Source organism: Protopterus annectens, chromosome 2.part2 (assembly GCF_019279795.1).
Source record: "Protopterus annectens isolate FY-2018-M chromosome 2.part2, PAN1.0, whole genome shotgun sequence".
Lineage (NCBI taxonomy): Eukaryota > Metazoa > Chordata > Ceratodontiformes > Protopteridae > Protopterus > Protopterus annectens.
Window position 1 is genome coordinate 397,193,727 of NC_056730.1, and position 19,430 is coordinate 397,213,156.

The window sequence follows — 19,430 nt, forward strand, 5'->3', positions numbered from 1 at the left end:
GAGGCAAACCCTGCCCTGGATTTGGAGAAGATATGCAGGTGGTAATGTTTAATAAAGGTGTGAACAGATGTCCAGGTGGCAGCCTCCAGGATGTCCCTGGTGGGGACTCCTCTGAGGAAAGCTGCAGAAGTAGAGGCAGCTCTGGTGGAGTGTGTCCTGACCCCCTTGGGGGGGAGGCTTACCATGCTGTTTGTAGCAGAAATGGATGTAGTGTGTTATCCATTTGGAAATGGTTTGCTTGGAGATGGCTTTGCCTCCTGCCCCTGTAGCAAAGCTAACCAGCAATTGATCAGACTTTCTGAAGGATTTTAGTCCTGTCCATATAGTATCTGAGCTGTCTGTGCACATCTAGAGAGTGAAGAATCATTTCCCCCTTGTTCTGGGGATTAGGAAAGGAGGTGGGCAAATGAATGGATTGGTTGAGAGCCACACTGAACACCACCTTGGGCATGAAGGATGGGTTAGTTCTGAGGGATTCCCAGTCTGCATGGAAGATGATGAAGGGTTCCACAGCCATGAGTGCTTGCAACACAGAGACTCTTCTGGCTGAAGTGATGGCCAGAAGGAATGCTGTCTTCCAGGAGAGAAATTGTAGCTCTGCAGAAGAAGCTGGTTTGAAAGGAGGCAGGGTGAGCTTTTCCAAAACAAAGTTATGGTCCCAAGCTGGTGTTGGTGCCCTTGCAAGAAAAAAGGATCCCCAATGGGGTACTTAGCTTTAGAAGACTTCAACATCAATTCCGAAATGAAAACTCAGGTAGCGGCCGACCGCCACTCGTGCGAACTGCTTCGGGTTCCATGGCAAGAAAGACTGATGTAATGGCATCGGATGCCTTACTTTATACCACTGACTACCTGATGTCAGTCCCGAAGCGACAGCAACTGATGCAGAAATACTAAGTTTCTGCTATTCGGGCCGGCTAAGGGCTACCCTGGCAGGGATAACTCAAATGTGATGGCTGCAACAGTGAAACACGAAGAACATCAATAGTTTCAAAACCAAAATGAGGTAGTGGCAATTAATTTGGATTTGTTGTTCTTTACTTTCTGAAGGAATTTTTGAGTACATGATGGAATGGGTGAAACGTTCAGAGGTATCCTAACAGCCATTTCTGGACTACAGTATCCTTTGGCTGCTGCCCTGGAAAATGTACAAGGCAGTAGAGGCTGCTCCAATTGGCACTGGGCCAAGAATGTAAACAGATCACAGTAAGGCTTCCCTCAGAGATGGAACAGACTCTGTGAAACTGACAAACTGAGGGAAAACCAGAGTGGCATCCGGAAACAACACCTAAGCCTATCTCCAAAGGAGTAGACTTCTTCACGAATATGGGCAGCTATGAAAAAACAACCTGTAGACCTGACCTATTCACACAGCCTCATGGCCTTCGAACATAAGTAAATGAAGGTGTTCCATCTTGCTTAATTATAAACTATGCCAAGCCTTCTCCAGCACACCAATATGAAGACTGGCCTCCAATTGTGACCAGACACTTTGGACTGTCTATGCCTTAACAATGCATCCACCCCATCCCACACTGGAGGTACTGTGGTGAACCTGAACACAGGGATGTGGAGCTGGAAGTAACTTTCCAGAGTGAGATTTGGGTGTATATAACCATGAATCAAGATGGGATTGCAATCTCTGAGGATCTTTAGGGGACTCAAAAGAATATCAGAAACCTGACACCATCACATGAAAGTGACTGGTGCTCAGCCAGAAGCAAGAGACCTGCAATTCTTTTACAATCTCTATCTGCAGGTGGGTATCCTGGAGGTTCAAACAGGATATCCAATCTCCTTTTGACAAACATGAATCACCTGCACAGCAGCTATCTGGAATTCTTCCCAAGGGATAAAACAGAGTTCACTATAGAATTCATCCTGTTACGAGTTCAAGTTTTTGAGACAAAGATCTACTGGAGCTGAGTCAAGCTAAAGAAGGTGATACATTGTTCACTGAACTGAAAAAAATATTTCTGGTGGAAGACTGGTCTTGCACAACAGTGCATTCATAGGTAGGTACTAGGCTATTGGCCCTAGGGCCTATACAAGCCTAGCCAAAAAGTTACCCTGGCTTTCGCCACCCAAAAAAAATATTTTCCTGTGCCCCTGTCAAGCAGAACCACAGAAGTGATCCCCGGGGTGAATTTCATATTACCCATCCAATCATCAAGATTTTTCTTGAAGAGTGCTAATGAGGAGCTCTGTTTGACATAGATAGGTAGTCTGTTCCAGAGTATGGGAAGTCTCTGGGACAGGAATCTATCCCTCCAGCATGTTCTGTTTATTGTGGTGATAAGGTTTAGGTCCCTAGAGCGTGTAGCTTGGAGGGATTGGGATTTCTTTAAGTGGAGCATGCCCAACAGCTCTGGGTTTGACATAGCTTTGTATGTTAGGCAGAGATCGCCTCCGAGTAGGCGATATGCGACTGAGTAAAGCTGGAGTTTTTTGAGACAGTCTGCGTAAGGCATCTGTTTGAGGCCAGTAATCCTCTTTATGAGGTATTTTTGCGGCCTTTCCAGTTGTTGTAGATGTCTTGTGAGGTACATACCAAAAGGGGCGTTGTATTCTATAATGGGTCTAATGAGTGATGAGTAGAGGGGAATAATGGCCTCTTTTTTTTTCTGGATGAGAAACCTTTTGTGATGAGGTGTGCCACGTAGAAGGATTTCCTGACCACTTTGGTGATGTGATTATCAAAGGAGAGACTACTGTCCACCTGTGTCCCAAGGTCTCATCACACTTTCAGTGTTAAGTAGACTACCGCTTATGTGGTAGTTCATGGGTACAGAATTTTTACCAAACGGGATGACAATGCACTTTTTGGCATTGAGCTTGAGACCATGTCTTTGACACCAGGCATCTGTCTCAGTGAGGCCCTTTTGTAGAATGTCCACATCGTTAGGAGTTTCAATTATGGCTCCTAGTTTGCAGTCATCTGCGAATTTAGTTAGCCAAAGACCTTCTGGTTAGCCTGTACTTCAGAGAAGTAGATACCAAACAGGAGAGGACCCAGAACTGAACCCTGTGGTACTCCACTTGTCACTGGTCTGAAGTCTGATTTGGAGTCTGCTACTTTCACAGTGTGGGTTCTTTCAGTAAGCCAGTTGGCAATCCATCTTGTGACATAGGGATTTATACCTAGCTTAGTGAGTTTATCTACAATTCCAGAGTGGGGGATGGTGTCGAATGCCTTGGTGAGATCTAGATAGGCTGTGTGAACCACCTTACCCTCATCTATGGCTTTGGTGACTACTTCAAAGAAGTCTATCAGGTTTAGGAGACATTATCTGCCTTTTACAAACCCAAACTATGTGGGGTCCAGGGTTTGGAGATCTCCAATTTCTTTGTTTATGAGTTCCATGATGATACGTTCCATGGCCTTGCAGACTAGGCTCGTCAGGATAATGGGGCGGTAGTTCCCAGGGTCTGTTGTGGCCCCCCCTTTGTGGAGTGGGATAACTGTCACGGTGCGCCATTCAATGGGCACAAAGCCTGAGGTGAGGCTATGACTGAACATGGTACTTGGGTGGGGTGCCAGTTCATTCTGTAGTTCATGTAGAAGGCAGCCTGGGATGTTGTCAGGTCCCATGGATGCTGTGTTCCTGGCTTTGGAGAGTGAAGTTTTTACCTGTGCAGCCGTGATTACAGGAACTTTGCATTCTTCCGGTATAAAGATGGGTCCTTTAGGGGGTGAGACGGGGGTAAAGTTAGCACTGAACCTATCTGCCAGGATGTTGGCAATATCAGTTGGTTCTGTATATTTAGTGTCATTGTGCTGTAACTCAGAGCAGATCTGAGTGCTGCCATTGAGATTTTTGACATAGCTATAGAATGCTTTCAGCAGATAACCAATAAACATGAGGGTCTGTGTGGTTCTATCTGGTATTTCAGTTTACATGCCCAAACAGCAGAACAAGCAAAGACACTTCATGCAGACAAATATGTGCTAGACCAAGCAGCACAGCAGGCAGGAATCCGCTGCCTAGCTAAGAAAATACCTTGGCACCCTGCTACCTCTTGCCCACTCCTACCATGGTCATATCCCTGTTGAACACCCTGGAGCCAAGGTAAGATCAAATGTAACAACCCAGAACTGAAAGTGACTGGCTCCTATCCAAAGGCATAGAAACTTTGACTCTATTGTAGTCTTTATGTGTATTTAAGCATTCTGGGGGTCCAAAGAACATATTCAATCTCCTCTTGACCATCATGAAGAATCATCTGCTCAAAAAATACCAGGAATTTCAATTTGGTCAAACATATTTGGACCACCGAGGACTACACCTGAGCTGAGGTCCTCTGTCTTTTTAGTACCAAAAAGATTCCCTTTTTGAAGGAGAATGAATACCTCATTTCTTGCTGCCTTCTTTTGTTGGAGTGAGATGTTTGGTAGTAGAAGAGAAGTCTGTAGCCTCTGGAAATAGTCTGAGGCTATATGTCCTAAGGGGTGGCAGTCCACACCAACATATGGAGGAACAGATGATCCCAGGCTGCCTCCAAATTTGCGGGGTCAGGTATGCCCTCATGGATTCTGCTGATAAGAACCTCCAGACAAGATGCCATGACATCCCTAGTACGGTTGATAATTTTTACCTCTGGCTGGGCACCCATTCTGGAAGGTAACCATTTGAAGTGTTGGGACTTACTACAGCAAGTCCCAAAGCATGGAAACTGAACTGCTGATAAAACAGACTTACATTCTTTCTCTGAGGTATGGCAATCTTGGAGTTGGTGTAAATAAGTTTGGGGGGGTGGTGGAATCTTTGAGATTTGCTCTTTTCCTGGGTTTTCAGTCTCTCTCTCTTTTTTTTTTTCTCGTCTTTCAGCACTCGGCATTTCAAGTGCCATCATTTTAACATGGCGCTATTCTGAAAACCCTCAATGTCATGTTGTCTCTTCCTAGAATGTTAGTTTCTTCGTTGCTGTCAGTTTTATTTACCCCACAGTTGCCACAGCCTCTACTTTGTCCTTACAAAGATGCAAGGCAGTGTCATAAAATGAACATCTACAGTCAAGAGAGTCTTGCAATCATTTTTACTATCTTGGAAGTTTTTCACTGATATTGGTACCAAAAAGGTCAGCAAACCTGGGCTCAAAGGTGCAGAGGTATGATGCCCTGACTGTTACCCAGGAGATCAGATTTTGATTAGCAGCCTAGCACCACAGAAGACATGGAGGAGTGACAGGACATGGCAACTTGATTCTCTTGGATGGAGGGTAGAGTTTGCATCCACTCAGTGGTACAAAGGTCATTGGGTTTTCCCTGGTGGAAACTGGGGAAACCACTTCTTGTGTAGCGGGGGGAAGGGGGGGTGCTGCTCCTCAGAGAAAGCCTCCTGTAGAAGTGAGAGGACATTCTCCACAGTAAGCATGCTGCACACCCCAGGCCCCCAATGCTTCAACAAGTATGTGTTGTTAGGGCAGAGGAGCACATAAGAAAACTTTGAATTACCTCTGATTACTGCCTCAATGACAACCACTCTCGGTCATCTCTCACCAGGGACAAAAACTGCAAAAAAGTTAGAGACAATGAAAGGAGTATTAGAAAAAAAATTCCTTAAAATTTTCTATAAAATTGATAAGGTGCAACCAGGTGAGATAGTGAACAGTGATGCTGCACCATCAGTGGTATTTTGCGCTAAGAGTGTAGTGAGGTTAGAAATTATGCAATTATATCTAACTGAAAAATGAGTTTAGATTTGAGTTCATAATTCCTCAGCAACTTTTCCAGTGCCTTACCTGTTTTTTTCTTGCAAGAACATGATGAAGCATAATGTGTAAAAGACAGTTAATTGCCCCTATGCAACCAGAAGAAGTCCAAAGCCCTAGACTCCTAATTCGGATGAACAATTGGATGCTGGGGACCAAGCTACTTCTTAAAAGTTGTAGCAGGGATGATGGAGTCAATCCTTAGGTGGTCAAAGGATCCTGTCAGGTCTCCTAGAAGTAGATGCCAGTATATTTGAATCTTTCCATGCCTCCCTGACAACAGCAATCATCCTGTCCACAAGGACTACCACCTAGGAGGTTGAGTGGGGAGAGAGTAACACCTTTTTCTAAACCTTTTCCAGGGAGTAGAAGGGTCCAGTGGGCCATTCCCCCATTTCAACATGAAGTCCATGACCTCCACAAACTTTGGGGTCGTCAACAGAGAATGCGGGGGGAAATTACCTGCATCACCATCATATGTCTAGATTGGTGACTCCAAAGAGGATGTGATTCCCCTTGCACATGTGCTTCAGTCATTTCTCTTAGTGGGGGTGGCTCCAAGGGAGAGGAAGTAGAAACTGTGCCAAACCTACAGTGTTGATCTCTTCAGTCAGGGTCCATCCTTTGACTCTGGGTCAGGAAGACGGAAGAGCTACAGCAGCACATAAGAGTCTTAAGTTGAAGGTGGGGCAGTAACAAGAACTGGGAAGGCCCAAGTAAAAATGGAAGCAGTGCCGATATGACAGATGACATCATAAACCTCTCGGGTTCCAAGGGCATCAACACTGCTGAGCCAGTTATCATCTCTGTTCAGCAGTGATGTTGGAAATTAAGTGATCAGATGCAAGAAATCACTAGCAGTCTCTTGGAACCACATTTGACACATAACTCCACTGGATCTATCTAGTAGTCAAAAGCTCAAATTCTCAAATCCAAGGCCCATGGCCAAAAGGGACATTAATACTAAAGGTACTAGGAACAACAAAGTCAACATTAACTGTGCTACTGAAGTGGAAGGAAGTTGCTGTGGAAGACCAGCTTTGGTTACTGTTAACTATAACATCCCTACTAGTGTTGGCATTAGGATCTGCAAGATGCTTCATAGCCACTTTAGAAATGGTACTAAAACAAGGGCCAATAAAGAGGATCTACAGAAGGAATGTAATGGCAAGAAATCCCCATCTGCTCGGAAACAGAGAGGGGAGGAGACCCACCACTACCTAAGTCTGTAGTACAGCCTTTATTATTGCATAGTTGCACTTACAGTCACAGAGTGGCTACAAAAGGAAAAAGCAAACTGTGTGGAAGGAAAGGGCCTTGCTAATAAAAGTGTACAGTAGGTCAGTTTAACTACCTCGGTCTCAGACAGATGAGAATGACTGTCTTCTCTAAAAAGTCTGGGTCAGTCTCCTTCAACCATTAGTTTAGGAACAGAATCACCCCTAAAGTATACAATTGCCAAAAAGCATCACGTATTTCTTAGTCAACCTTAACATGGTCAGCACTTGTAGAGGTGAACATAAAGTGCATACCAATACCACTCAACTGTTCAGTGTTTTGCAGAATGTCCTGATTTTTCTCTCAGATTTTTGGTCTGTTTCTCATAAAATCTGTGGTTTTCTAGCAAATCACTGAAGATTGACTTCAATACAGGATGACATACATTTCTGTTTCAGACTTCATATCCTTCAGAAAATGGATGCTAACACAAATCTTATTATTCTACCAACTTTCTGAGTTTATAAGAACAGTATTTAAAATCTGCCCTTATTTCTGGGCATTTGTCCCCACATTATTTAAAGCTTTGTTCAGATTTCTTGAACTAAGAAGTTGAGAGGTGTGTGCATGCCTGTCCTGTGGAATAATGTTGTGTGGCCACAAAACTTGCATTTCTTACCCCACAGACTGTTCCATTTCAACAACAAAAACAAGTGGATATATCAAGAGAAAGTGGAAAAGAAATACTACTGAGAAAAAAATGAGCAAACTAGTAGTCAACAGTAAAAGGTTCTACAACTCAAAGACAGTGCTGCCAACTGAGAGTGAGTATAAGGGTACAGTAAAACTCATGGCCTGCACAGCAGCAAATAAACGTTTTTCACCAAGAAGCAAGCAATAAAACGAAAAGGTTTGGTAAAAAAGGTAATGCAAGATGAAGACACTGAATTAAACACCTCCAAAAAACATGAAAATTTAAATTTCCCAGTAAAAAGAAAAAAAGAACATTGAAAACTTGAAGTTGTTTGTTGTCCATGCAAGCTTGGAAAGCAGTACCATAGATTTTGAGAGGTTGGGTGTGAGGTGTAATATGGGTAGGGGAGGAGTTGAACCCTGAGAAAGTTTTATATGCCAAGCAGACTTGTACCTGTAATCGAAGAGGTTGCAAAGAATGGACTCATCATTTTAGATCTGTGCTTAGACCTTGTGCTACATGACTATGTCAAGATGTATTTTTGTCCATTAAGATGATTGCATAACTAATGAAGCACACACTAGGTCAACTTTTCACAATACAAGAGTAATGCAAAGCACCATTTAAAAAACTAGAATAGGAATCAGAAACGTACATAATCACTACTCCAGTATTTGGTGGTCACTGACTTGCAGACAAACTAAATCATAAACTAATGTCTAAAAAAAGAAGGTAACATACCAGTGTGCCATTGAAGCTTCGACTAACGTTTTTAAAGTCAGCTACAATAAATGCTACCAGGTAGGTACTCATTTTAAGACTTGTCTGAAACTCATCCAGAACCAGGTCATTATCAACAGGAGTGGAAGAATTCTGCAAAACAAAACAGAAATAGCATATATATATTACATGTTCCATTCTTTAGTTCTGTCAAGTTAACAGGTGATTTGGTCATTTCTGCATACTCTGAACTCACGAACACAGGCAAAATTACTTTGATGTATTTTACAAACAAGAAGTGGCTTATTAGGTAAATGAATATAATCACAAATGGTCATTAAATCACTAGTATGGCTATAAATCTGTTGTGCATGAATAGCACATTTAACACACAAACTGTCAATCATATCTATACGGGTGACTACTGATGGCATGCTGACTGAATCTCAGCTATTGTCAAATTATCCTGTTTACATCTTAGGACTATCACTCTTACCAAACACCTCGTTCCACCATTGGATCTCCATACAGTAGTACATGCTTTGTCTCCTCCCAGTTAGACAAATGTAATGTCCAGTACCTTGCTAGCTTGTCCATGGAAACATCACAATACATTAGTTTTGCAGGGTTTACAGTAGCTGCTCATTAAGGTTTATCATCAAAATGTCAAGTTCACATTGCTCAACACTGCATATTGTAGACACCGTTGAGCGAAACCCATAATGCCAATTCTCCAAAATGCCACAAAAACACAGAACTTCGACATTTCCAACCGCTCTACACCTAAAAACAAGTGCTCAAATGGGTCAAAAAAGGGGCAAGATTTTGCAGTTTGGAACATCAGGGTTCGGCATTTTTAAGAGTTACAGGTCATGTTCACATTTGCACTGTCGAGAAATGTGAGCTCGACATTTTGATGGTAAACCGCTCATTAAGGAACATATCATGCATAAAGTTTTAGTTATGATGCATCCAGCTCTACATGGCTTGGCCATCATGCTGCAGGATCTGCTGGCCTAGCTCTTGTACTTTTTCTATCTGCATAGCTTCACTCCTTTGGGATTTGGGCATTTACACATAAAGGACCACACCTTTGGAATTTGGCACATGGTTGGCTGAGACGGTGCTCTTTAAAAACTTTATCTGAATTAGTTCTTGACAAGTCTTGCTCTACCCGATTTTACTGCAGATAATCATTGTTTTTGTTTCTACATTATTTTTTATCTGCTTTTCCAGCCTTTTATTGATTTTAGTTTCAGGTTATGCCATTAACTGTCTTAAAATGTATTTTCATTTTACTTCTTTTGGTATTCTAATTTTTGTACTTTTACTCTGTTTAGACTTTAGGTCCAAGCTATAATCCTGAACAAGAACTTAATATATTTAATAATACAGGATACAACTTCAAGGATCCTGTCATTGGTGAGGGATGGTCTGTGCTTATCTGTGGTCCTAAAGTTAGCCCTCCTCATGTTCTATCTTTTCGTAATTTTGCTGGATATTTTGTCCCTCTGCAGAACTTGTTAGCATGTTCATTTGAGACTATACTCTTTATTTAATCCTAGGAAGTCAGTAGGTGGGGGTTGGTATTTGCACAAGAACATTGAGACTTTACATGCAAACAGTTCTATCTGCATTAAAGTCAAAGTGGTTGACTGTAATTGTTTTTTTTACGCCTGGTGATGTGCAGAGGGACTTTCGTAACAAGCAAGTTTGAATGAGCTTACAGCCAACATGGATTATTAACTCTGCACTTTAGAAAGTCCACTCTATGGGTGGCATTTTTTTTTACAAATTAAAGGTAAAAAAAGTTTCACAGAATAACATTATCAGGTTTTAAAGTCAAGCATTGAAATAACAGCCACATTCCTTCCTCAGATTATACAGTTTATTTAAACTGCCCAGAAGCCAAGAAAGACTCAACTGCCTGTTTTTTTTTTGTTTTTTTTTTTACTATTCAAATCCATTGTAGCATTCATTTTTAGAATCCTACCTTCATTAATGCAAAGCTGTGAGTCAATATCTGCTCATACTCTGGGTTACAACAAAAGATTAGCAATGAATCTCTGATAATAGCCATGTTTAGAGCTACAACTGAGCTGTGCTTGGTTTCCAAGGAAGGATTTGTGCAACAGAAGCTGGAGAACAAAACTAGCAAGCCTCTAAGAGTTTTTGCACTCATCTGTAAAGGACTTTCCCCAATCACAGTTCATGGCCCGTGTACATTATGCGAAAACTGGTAAGATACACTAAGCGTGCATTACATTTACCAAATAAATTTGTTTTTATTTTTCAATAAAATAACAAAAATACTAATATACTGTGAATTTTTAAAACTTAGTCTTACATGTTCTCAACAATATACAAGGTTGTTAAACACGGATGCTGAATATATTACTATCAGTACATAGTAAAGAAGCAATCCAATGGAAGAGTAAAAGGCTTGTCATCACTTCCATTGGATGTTATCCAGTGTACAGATCCGATATCTAGCAGCTATACTATAAACTATTAAGAGAACAAGACAAAATCTTAAATTACTAGCCATACTATACTTAAAACATAATTTATGATACTAATTTAGTGACGATATTTAGGTAACATGATAATTTGAACTAATAACTTAATTTTTTTTCTCTGTAACCACTGATTACATTAGCTGGACAGTGAGAAAGTGATGGACAGAGGAAAGGGAGGGGAAATACTTTCAATCAAAAGTAAATATAAACTTGACACTTGCCCTTTCTAATGAAATAAAGAAAACACTTCCCCTGTACTTTTAAGCAAAGCATTTCTCTCCTCTGATGCTTCCTTTTTTTTTTGTTTCAGTATTTCAGCTTTAAAAATTCAGATAAAAACTTTTATTTTCTGCTTCAGAATTTAAAAACAAATAGTAAAACATTTTCTAATCAGAATTAATATGGTACTTAGGGCAGCACAGTGGCAAAGCAGATATTGTTGTTGCCTCACAGCAAGAGGTTCCTCAGTTTGATTCCCATCTGGGGGTGCCTTCTGTGTGGAGTCTGCATGTCTCCTTGTATTTGCGTGGGTTTCCTCAGGGAGCCTCAGTTTCTTCCCACATTCCAAAGACGTGAAGTAGGTGGACTTGGCATTCTAAATTGGCCATAGGTGTTAGTGTGTAGTACGGAAGAACTACCGCAGCAGGGCTAGCCCCCCCCCCGGCAGTGTAAACCTTGGCTCTAGATGACTGTCACTGTTGAAGTGACACCCCGACCTCATGTGCAAAAATGGGAATCGGGGTTGTGGATGGGTTATCTGAAAATGTTTACATACAGCTACTTAACTGTTCTGAATAAATATACTTCATGTTGGGACATCTGATATGGAGGCAGACTAGCTGATACTCAAAAATAGATTTCCTAGCATGGAAGGTCAAATTTAAATTAAAAACAAATGGTAAACAGCATTTACTTTCTAAGTGACAGTTCAGAATAGGTTTTACTGAGTATTTAAAAAGAAAAGAAGAAGAAGAAAAAAAAAACAAACTAAAATAAATTCTCTCTCAAAAGTAGAACAGGATTCTCTGATAAAATACAGCAGTTTAGGCAAGCAACAGATGAAATGTTACTGACCTAGCATTCAAGTGAAATGACCCCAGTCTACGAAGCAGTCATTGTAATAAAAGAAAAAAATTCTGCAAATATGAAATCCTTCAGGAAGAATTACGGATGAAGTTAACTGAAGACCACTAAAGTAGAGAGAATCAAAGGTCCACAACCACATCAGAGAAATTAGAAGGCAATAACTGTAAAGCCTTAACACTAAATTAAATTAGGAAGGGGACTAGAATGCCCATGCAATACCTGTTTATCAAAAGAGCAAGAGTGAGTGAGTGAGTGAGTGAGTGAGTGAGTGAGTGAGTGAGTGAGTGAGTGAGTGAGTGTCCAATGCACTAAGAAGATTCCTACACCAACAATAATAAAGCTTGAGTAGACATTATCCAAATTGTGACAGAAGTAAACAGCTCTCAAAATTGGCGATGACAGAGTATTCACGGACCATGATTATTCAGCATTATACCATGACGCCCCCAAAACGTGCACGCTGATTGGCCAGCGTGCACATTGTAAATCGAGTTATACTAATGGAAAAAGGTCCGGTCGCCCGGACTTTTATCCATTAGTATAACTCTACTTTTAAAACACTGTCTCGCTATGTTAAATGGGTTTAACATAGCGATACAGCTTTAAAATAAGCAACAGAGATCTCCGTTGCTTATTTTAAAGCTGTCTCGCTATGCTAAACCCATTTAACATAGAGAGACAGGTTTTAAAAAAAAAGCAACGGAGAAAGCAAGATCTCCGTTGCTTTTATTAGCTATGTTAAATGGGTTTAACATAGCGACACAGTTTTAAAATAAGCAACGGACATCTTCGTTGCTTATTTTAACTGTCTCGCCATGTTAAACCCATTTAACATAGCTTAAAACAGTAAAAAGCAACGGAGATTTTGCTTTCTCCGTTGCTTTTGCTCAACTCTGATGTACTGCGCAGGAGCGCAGTACATCAGAACTGCCGCGGATGCCAGACATCTGCGGAAGGGCAGTAAACAGGCATTATACTATGCCATTATTTAAGAAAAGTAATAGTTTCTTTTCTTAAATAATGTCATATAATAGCAATAACTCACTTCTGGTGTGGGTAATGCTGTATTACCCACGGTTGGCTTTTGGTCCTCGGCTTCACTCGGGACCAAACCACGCCAACCGTGGGTAAATCCAGCATTACCCACACCCAGGCGTGGGTTATTGCTATAGTAATCAACCAAAAAGGGAATAAATTCATCCCAGTCATCAGGAAATATAAACACATGGGGCTTAGATTTAAACAATTATTCCCAGCAATATTCTGAGTATTTCATCCCACAGGAATTGAGACATAAATGTCAGTAGACCTGACTTTGGAGGAACTGCAGAGACTACAATAATAGGAAAAAAAACAGAACTGGCAAGACAGCTACAGAGTTATCCTCTACAGTCAAGGAAGAAGATACTGGAACCCAAGAGTTGAGATTTCCACTGAAACCACTTCCAGTTTCTCAAAGGAAAACTATGGACAAAAGAAGAACATACAGAAATTCACACATGGGGAGTACAGGGAAAGTTAACCTTACCGAAGGAAATCTGTCACAGCACCCAAGTAAAGGTGGATAAGAAACTACTGAATGCTAGCCAGGCACATAGAGAAGCAGGTAGAGATAAGAGCCCAGAAGTGAACATAAAATGGACCCAAACAAAGAAAAGGAGTCAGGCAGAAGATTTACTATAGATGACTGTTTTACATGTTGTCACTGAATGCAAATGACTTGTCAAGACAAGCCAAAAAAGTGCTGGCATACATTCTTAAAAGTAAAGCTAAGTAATGATGCTTCAGGAAACTCACTTGGACAGGACAGAACATAACAATAAATAAATAGGAAGAAATACAGTGCAGATGCAGAAGGTAAAAATTAAAAGGAAAAAGGAGTAATGATCTTGATACAAAAAGGAACAAGAGTAAAACAGAGGAAAACATACATTACACTGAAAGCAACTATAGCGGAATTAAAAGCTATGTTTGGAGGAATAATAAATTACTATCAAGGAATACTACTAAAAGGGGGGAAATGAAATCTGATATATGACAAAAAAAAACATGACAGAACAGCTAGGAAACACTTCATAGAGTAGGGAGATACCTTGACAAATATTTAAAGATGATTGGATTAAAAGACATGAGAACAAAGGAAAAACAAACATAATATACATATTTTCCCATCAGTATGGCAAATTGGCAAGGCTAGACAGGTTTTAAATTGTTTTACAAGTTTAATATTACAACAGAAGACTCATCCAATAACTGTTTAACAATGCCCTCATTTCAGTGAAATTAAAATGAGAGGTAAAGGACAACAGTGATAAGCACTGGCATTTTCTGATCCATCTAGTTGGAAAAAACATGTTTAGAAAATGGATGGGACAGAGATTAACAAAATATCATGACAGATGGAAGAAGGGAAGGAGGAAGGGGGAAACAATTGAGAGATAAGAAAATAAGATTCCAGGATACGATAGATATGAGCCAGACTGAGCCTGAAATTGGTCAATATTGATTAGTGCACTACCCCGGTAAACAAAGGTATATAAATAAATAATTGACAGCTAGGGAAGAATGGGAAAAAAGCAATAGTAGTTATGAAGAGGGGGTGGAAAATATTAAGAAATAGCAAGGGAAGCTGAGACAAATGACAGAGGTGGTACAAGAACAGGTAAAAAGAGCTAAGTATGGAAAAGTTGCATATACATTGTCATTAATCCAAAGAACATAAACCTGTTAGTACAAAGACCGAGATAACAACAAGTAGAGAGAGTAAGCACAAAGTTGAAAGACATTAATATGTTGAAAAGGGAGATGGACTCAGAAAAGGTCATGGATATTATTACATGTTATTATGAGATGCTGTATAAGGTGGGGGTGGGGTAAAAACTGAAGAAGAAACAGACACATTCCATGCAGGACTGAATATTTAAAAAATCACAAAGCAAGAAGAAAAAAACTTATAAGGAAAAATATCAGAAGAAGAAATTGCAATGTCAATTAAACATCAAATGGAAAATCCCCTAGCCTTTTTGGTATGCCAGTTAAAATATGGAATCTAAGGAGGAATAAAATAATTACAGTGTGGCTAAAACTATTCAACAGTAACTTTGGGGGAAGGAAGTATCCCCAAGTCATGGGGCAGCAGTGGATGTAGCTGTGATCCCAAATAAAGGGGAGGACCCAGATGAACTTGGACCATACATACCAATCCTGTTGTTAAACACTTAATGGTAATGTAATAATAATACGAAAGAGACAGGCCCCGTGAGCAACTTCTACAGTGTTGTGTATCGAAAATTTGTAAGCAAAAGTCATGGATTTGGAGGATCACTTTCATCAAAACATTTGATTCACGGGTAGTCCTACAAAACAAGAAAAAAATGAGAGAGATACAGAAAGGTGAAAACCATTCCACTTTTACTGTAGCCAGACTGCATGAATAGACTCATAGAACATGTTCACAGATTTTTCATGATGTAGAGGATATATCAGGACATCCGCCACCCAATTTTGGTCAAATTTGAATATATAAGACAAACTTAGTTAAGAGGAAAAAAAAGTGATAAAGTTGGAAGGTTGTGCTTATTATTTTTAAAAGGCGAGGACAACACCAGCTTCTTCGGGAAAAATGTTGTGATGGCTGTAGTAACCAAAGACTCTTTAAGGTCCAGCTTCATAAAGACCTATTTCACTTTTAAGTTATGATTATACAGAATTTGTGACACTAGGTAAAAGAAAGGATAAAGGTGTTGCCATATGTGACAGATATGAATCAATGTTTTGTGACAGAGAGGCAAAAATTTAACAATATTAACAGGACAATGATGGTGCAGGGGGAAGCAGAGTGCAAGAAAACATAAAGAACAGTTGTGTAAAATCTTACCATAACCATGGTTGTCCTTCTCTCCTGTGTTGCAGTATTCTTTACACACTGGTTGTATTCCACCCAACGACCAGATGTCTGACCTGTCATTGCCTGCACATGAGATGTTGCATAAAGGCACAGACATCAGCCGTGAAAGGGACATTTACACATACAATCTTCAGAATAAGTAAGCTCCACGGGAAGAGGAAATCCAAAGGGAGCCTAAAAGAAATCATCCTAGGAAAGAGCAAGTTGTAGGGGGGGAAGGTGAGTGGGATAGAATTCTGCAACATAGAACAGAAGAACATCTATGGTTATGGTAAGAATTTACACACTATTCTATGTCCTTCTATTCAATGTTGCAGTACTCTCTACATATGGGAGAGTTTAAAAGCTCAAAGACAACACAGGGGGGAGGACAGAGCAGGGAAAAACTACAAATAAGTATTTTCCACAAATCCATGCAGAACTGTCCCAGCAAATCCTGCCCTGGATCCAGATACAGTGTCCAATTTTTAATGTTTTCTAAAAGTATGAACAGATGACTAGGTGGCAGCTTCCAAAATGGAATTATCATCTAGACCTTTGAAGACCCCTGAGGATACTACTGATCTGGTGGAATGGGCCTTAACAGAAGATGAGTTTCCTATGAAAATCATAGCAAAACACAATAGCCTTAGAGATCCATTTGAAAATAGTTTGTTTGGAAACAAGCAAACCCAGAGCCCTGGGATGAAAGGACAGAAAAAGTTGATCAGACCTCCTAATCAACTTAGTCTTGTCAAGGTAAAATCTGAGTTGTCTATGCACATCTAAGGAATGCAGAATCCTCTCACTAAGGGACAGAGGCGAAGGAAAGAAGGTAGGCAACTGGATGGACTGATTAAGAGACAACTCATTCACCACTTTGGGTATGAAGGGTGGATTAGTTCTCAAGGATACTCTGTCCTTGTGGAAATCCAAAAGTGTGTGTGTGGGGGGGGGGGGGTGAAGCCATCAATGCCTGAATTTCAGAGACCCTTCTAGCACAGGTTAAGGCTACTAGAAGTACTGTTTTCCATGTGCAAATCTTTTAGAGAAGCAGAGACTGCTGGTTCAAAAGCAAGTTTTTCTAACACATAGTTAAGATCCCAAGGAAGAGAAACTGGTTTGCAGAAGAGGGAACCAGTGCTGTGCCAAAAAGGGAGTCACAGCAAGAATTTTTTTTTTTTTTTCCAGAATTTTTTTTCTGAATTAGGAGGAAGGGGGAGAATGCATAGACAAACATCCCTTTCTATCTGCCACAGAGGCAGGACATGGTTCTGACTGAGCTGCTGCATCCACCAATGTAGCTCTGTTTTCAGACAGGTAAGAAGAGTAAACATGACATCTAAGGACTCTCATGTGTAATTTGCAAAGGGCAACATGGCAACATGGGGGAGCATGAACTCAGCAGTCCAGCAGAAACCCCTGGTCATGTCAGGAAGGAAGGGCAAAGAGACCCATGAATGCTATGAGAAAAGGAAGAAAAACATTAAGTCTGTCCAGAACCTGCACCCCAGGAATATAAGATCCTGACTTGGGATCAGACTTGATTTTTTGAAATTTATACCAAATTTATTGAGAAGCCTAGACCCTACAAAAGAGGAAGGAGGGAGTGGACTGCAGCAATGTGGATCCTCGAACATCACATTTATGGTACTATGTTCTTTTCCACATTGCTGCAAGAATCCCAAAGCAGGAGTAAGGGAGGCTGGCAATAAAGAAGTAGGAGCTGACAAGCTGAGCTGCAAAACCAGCCCTAGACTTAGAGTAGATAGGAAGGTGATAATGCTTAGTCCAAAATTTAGAATGCTGTTGAAGAAAGTATGCACTATCCCAGCTGGAATCTCCCTTGCCATGATGGGAATAACAAAATGCAACCACCTAGAAATAGTTTGTTTTGACACAGGCTTGCCCTGTGAACTCAAACGCAAAAGAAACAAACAACTGCTGAGACTGCCTAAAATCCTTAGTCCTGATCAAATAATACCGCAATTGCCTGTGTACATCTAAAGTATGCAAAATCTTTTCCCCTTTATTTTGGGGTCTGCATAAAAGTAGGCAAATGAATAGTTTGGTTTAAAGCCACACTAGAAACCACCTTAGGCATAAAGGAAGGATTAGTGCGTAATGATACCCTATCCTTATGGAAAATCAAAAGGGCTCTACTGCCATAAGGGCCTGCAACTCAGACACCCTTCTTGCAGAAGTAATAGCCAAAGAAAAGCAGTCTTCCATGACAAGTATTTCAATTCAGCAGTAGCATGAGGCTCAAAAGGTTGTAGAGTAAGTTTTCCAACACAAAATTGAGATCCCAAGCAGGAGTAGGAGCTCTCATGGGGGTCTTATATTCTTTGCCCTCTAAGAAACTGCTTGAACAAAGGATGCGAAAACAATGGTGGGTCACAATCATAGTGAGCTGAAATTGCTGCAGCATGAATCTTAATGGAAGAAAAGGACAAACCTTTGTCCAATAACTCAGTAAGATATTGAAGAGCCACACTCAAATTAGGCTCAGAAACCTCCAAATTCTTTGCTGTACTCCAAAATAAAAATCTCTTCCATTTTCTGCGTACACTTTCCTTGTACTAGGTCTTCTAGCTTCCATAATCACATTTAAAACTTGTTGAGGAAGTTGAGACCTGCTGTGTTTCAACACAGAATATGCCAGGCTGTTAGATGGAGAGAGTGAAGCTTGACATTGAGCAGATGACCGTCCTTCTGAGATAACAGATGAGGAATCAAAGGTAAAGGCCATGGAGGCTTCCTTACCAGACTCCTTAGTAGTGGGTACCAGTGTTGCGAGGCCAATCTGGAGCTATCAAAATCATCCTTGGCTTGTCTTGTCTGACTTTTAATAGCACCTTTGGAAGAAGAGGCAGAGGTGGAAAGGCATACACATGAAGGTTTTTCCAACTGAAAGACAGAGCATCCACTTTCCAAGCTGTGCGATGAAACCCCTTTGTGCAAAATTTTGGCAGCTGGTGGTTTAGTGGAGAAGCGAACAGATCTATGTCTGGAGTTCCCCATGACACTGTCAATTTCTGAAATACATGAAGATCCAGTTTCCACTCGTGGGGATCCATGATTTGTCTGCTTAACACATCTGCTAAGGAGTTCTGTGCTCCTGGCAGAAACCTTGCCTGAAGAGTTAGTTGCAAGCTTAGCAGTCTCCCATAAAATCATTGCTTGCCTGCATAGAGGATAAGAATGTGTTCCCCCTTGCTTGTTGATGTACCACATGACAGTTGTGTTGTCTGTTAGAATCAACACCTGCCCTGGAAGAAGAACCTCCTTGAAAGCCATTAATGCAAACTGGACTGCTAACATCTCCTTCATGTTGATATGTAGATGCTGTAGTCTGGCAGGCCACTTGTCTTGTATCCACTTTCCATTTAGATGAGCTCCCCAAGCAATGTCCGAGGCATCTGTCGTTAAAATCTGACTCGCCTCTGGCCGGGTCACAGAGAGTCCCTTGTTTAGGTGACATTCCTGAGCCCACCACAAAAATTCTTTTTGAAGGCAAGGTATTATTTGAATGACAGTGTCCAAATCCTGGCAGTGCTGTGTCCATACATTTTTGAGATACCATTGTAGCTTC

The 19,430-nt window shown here is 40.8% G+C and overlaps 1 protein-coding gene across 1 annotated transcript in view; it reads right to left on the bottom strand.

The window, feature by feature from the left end:
- Positions 1 to 19,430, bottom strand: part of LOC122795645 (leucyl and cystinyl aminopeptidase) — a 1,650,338-nt gene that overhangs the window by 1,095,062 nt on the left and 535,846 nt on the right. Inside the window, exon 4 of the mRNA XM_044063917.1 lies at positions 8,366 to 8,497. Within this exon, the coding sequence (XP_043919852.1) occupies positions 8,366 to 8,497 (132 nt within the window). The remainder of the gene's footprint in view (positions 1 to 8,365; positions 8,498 to 19,430) is intronic.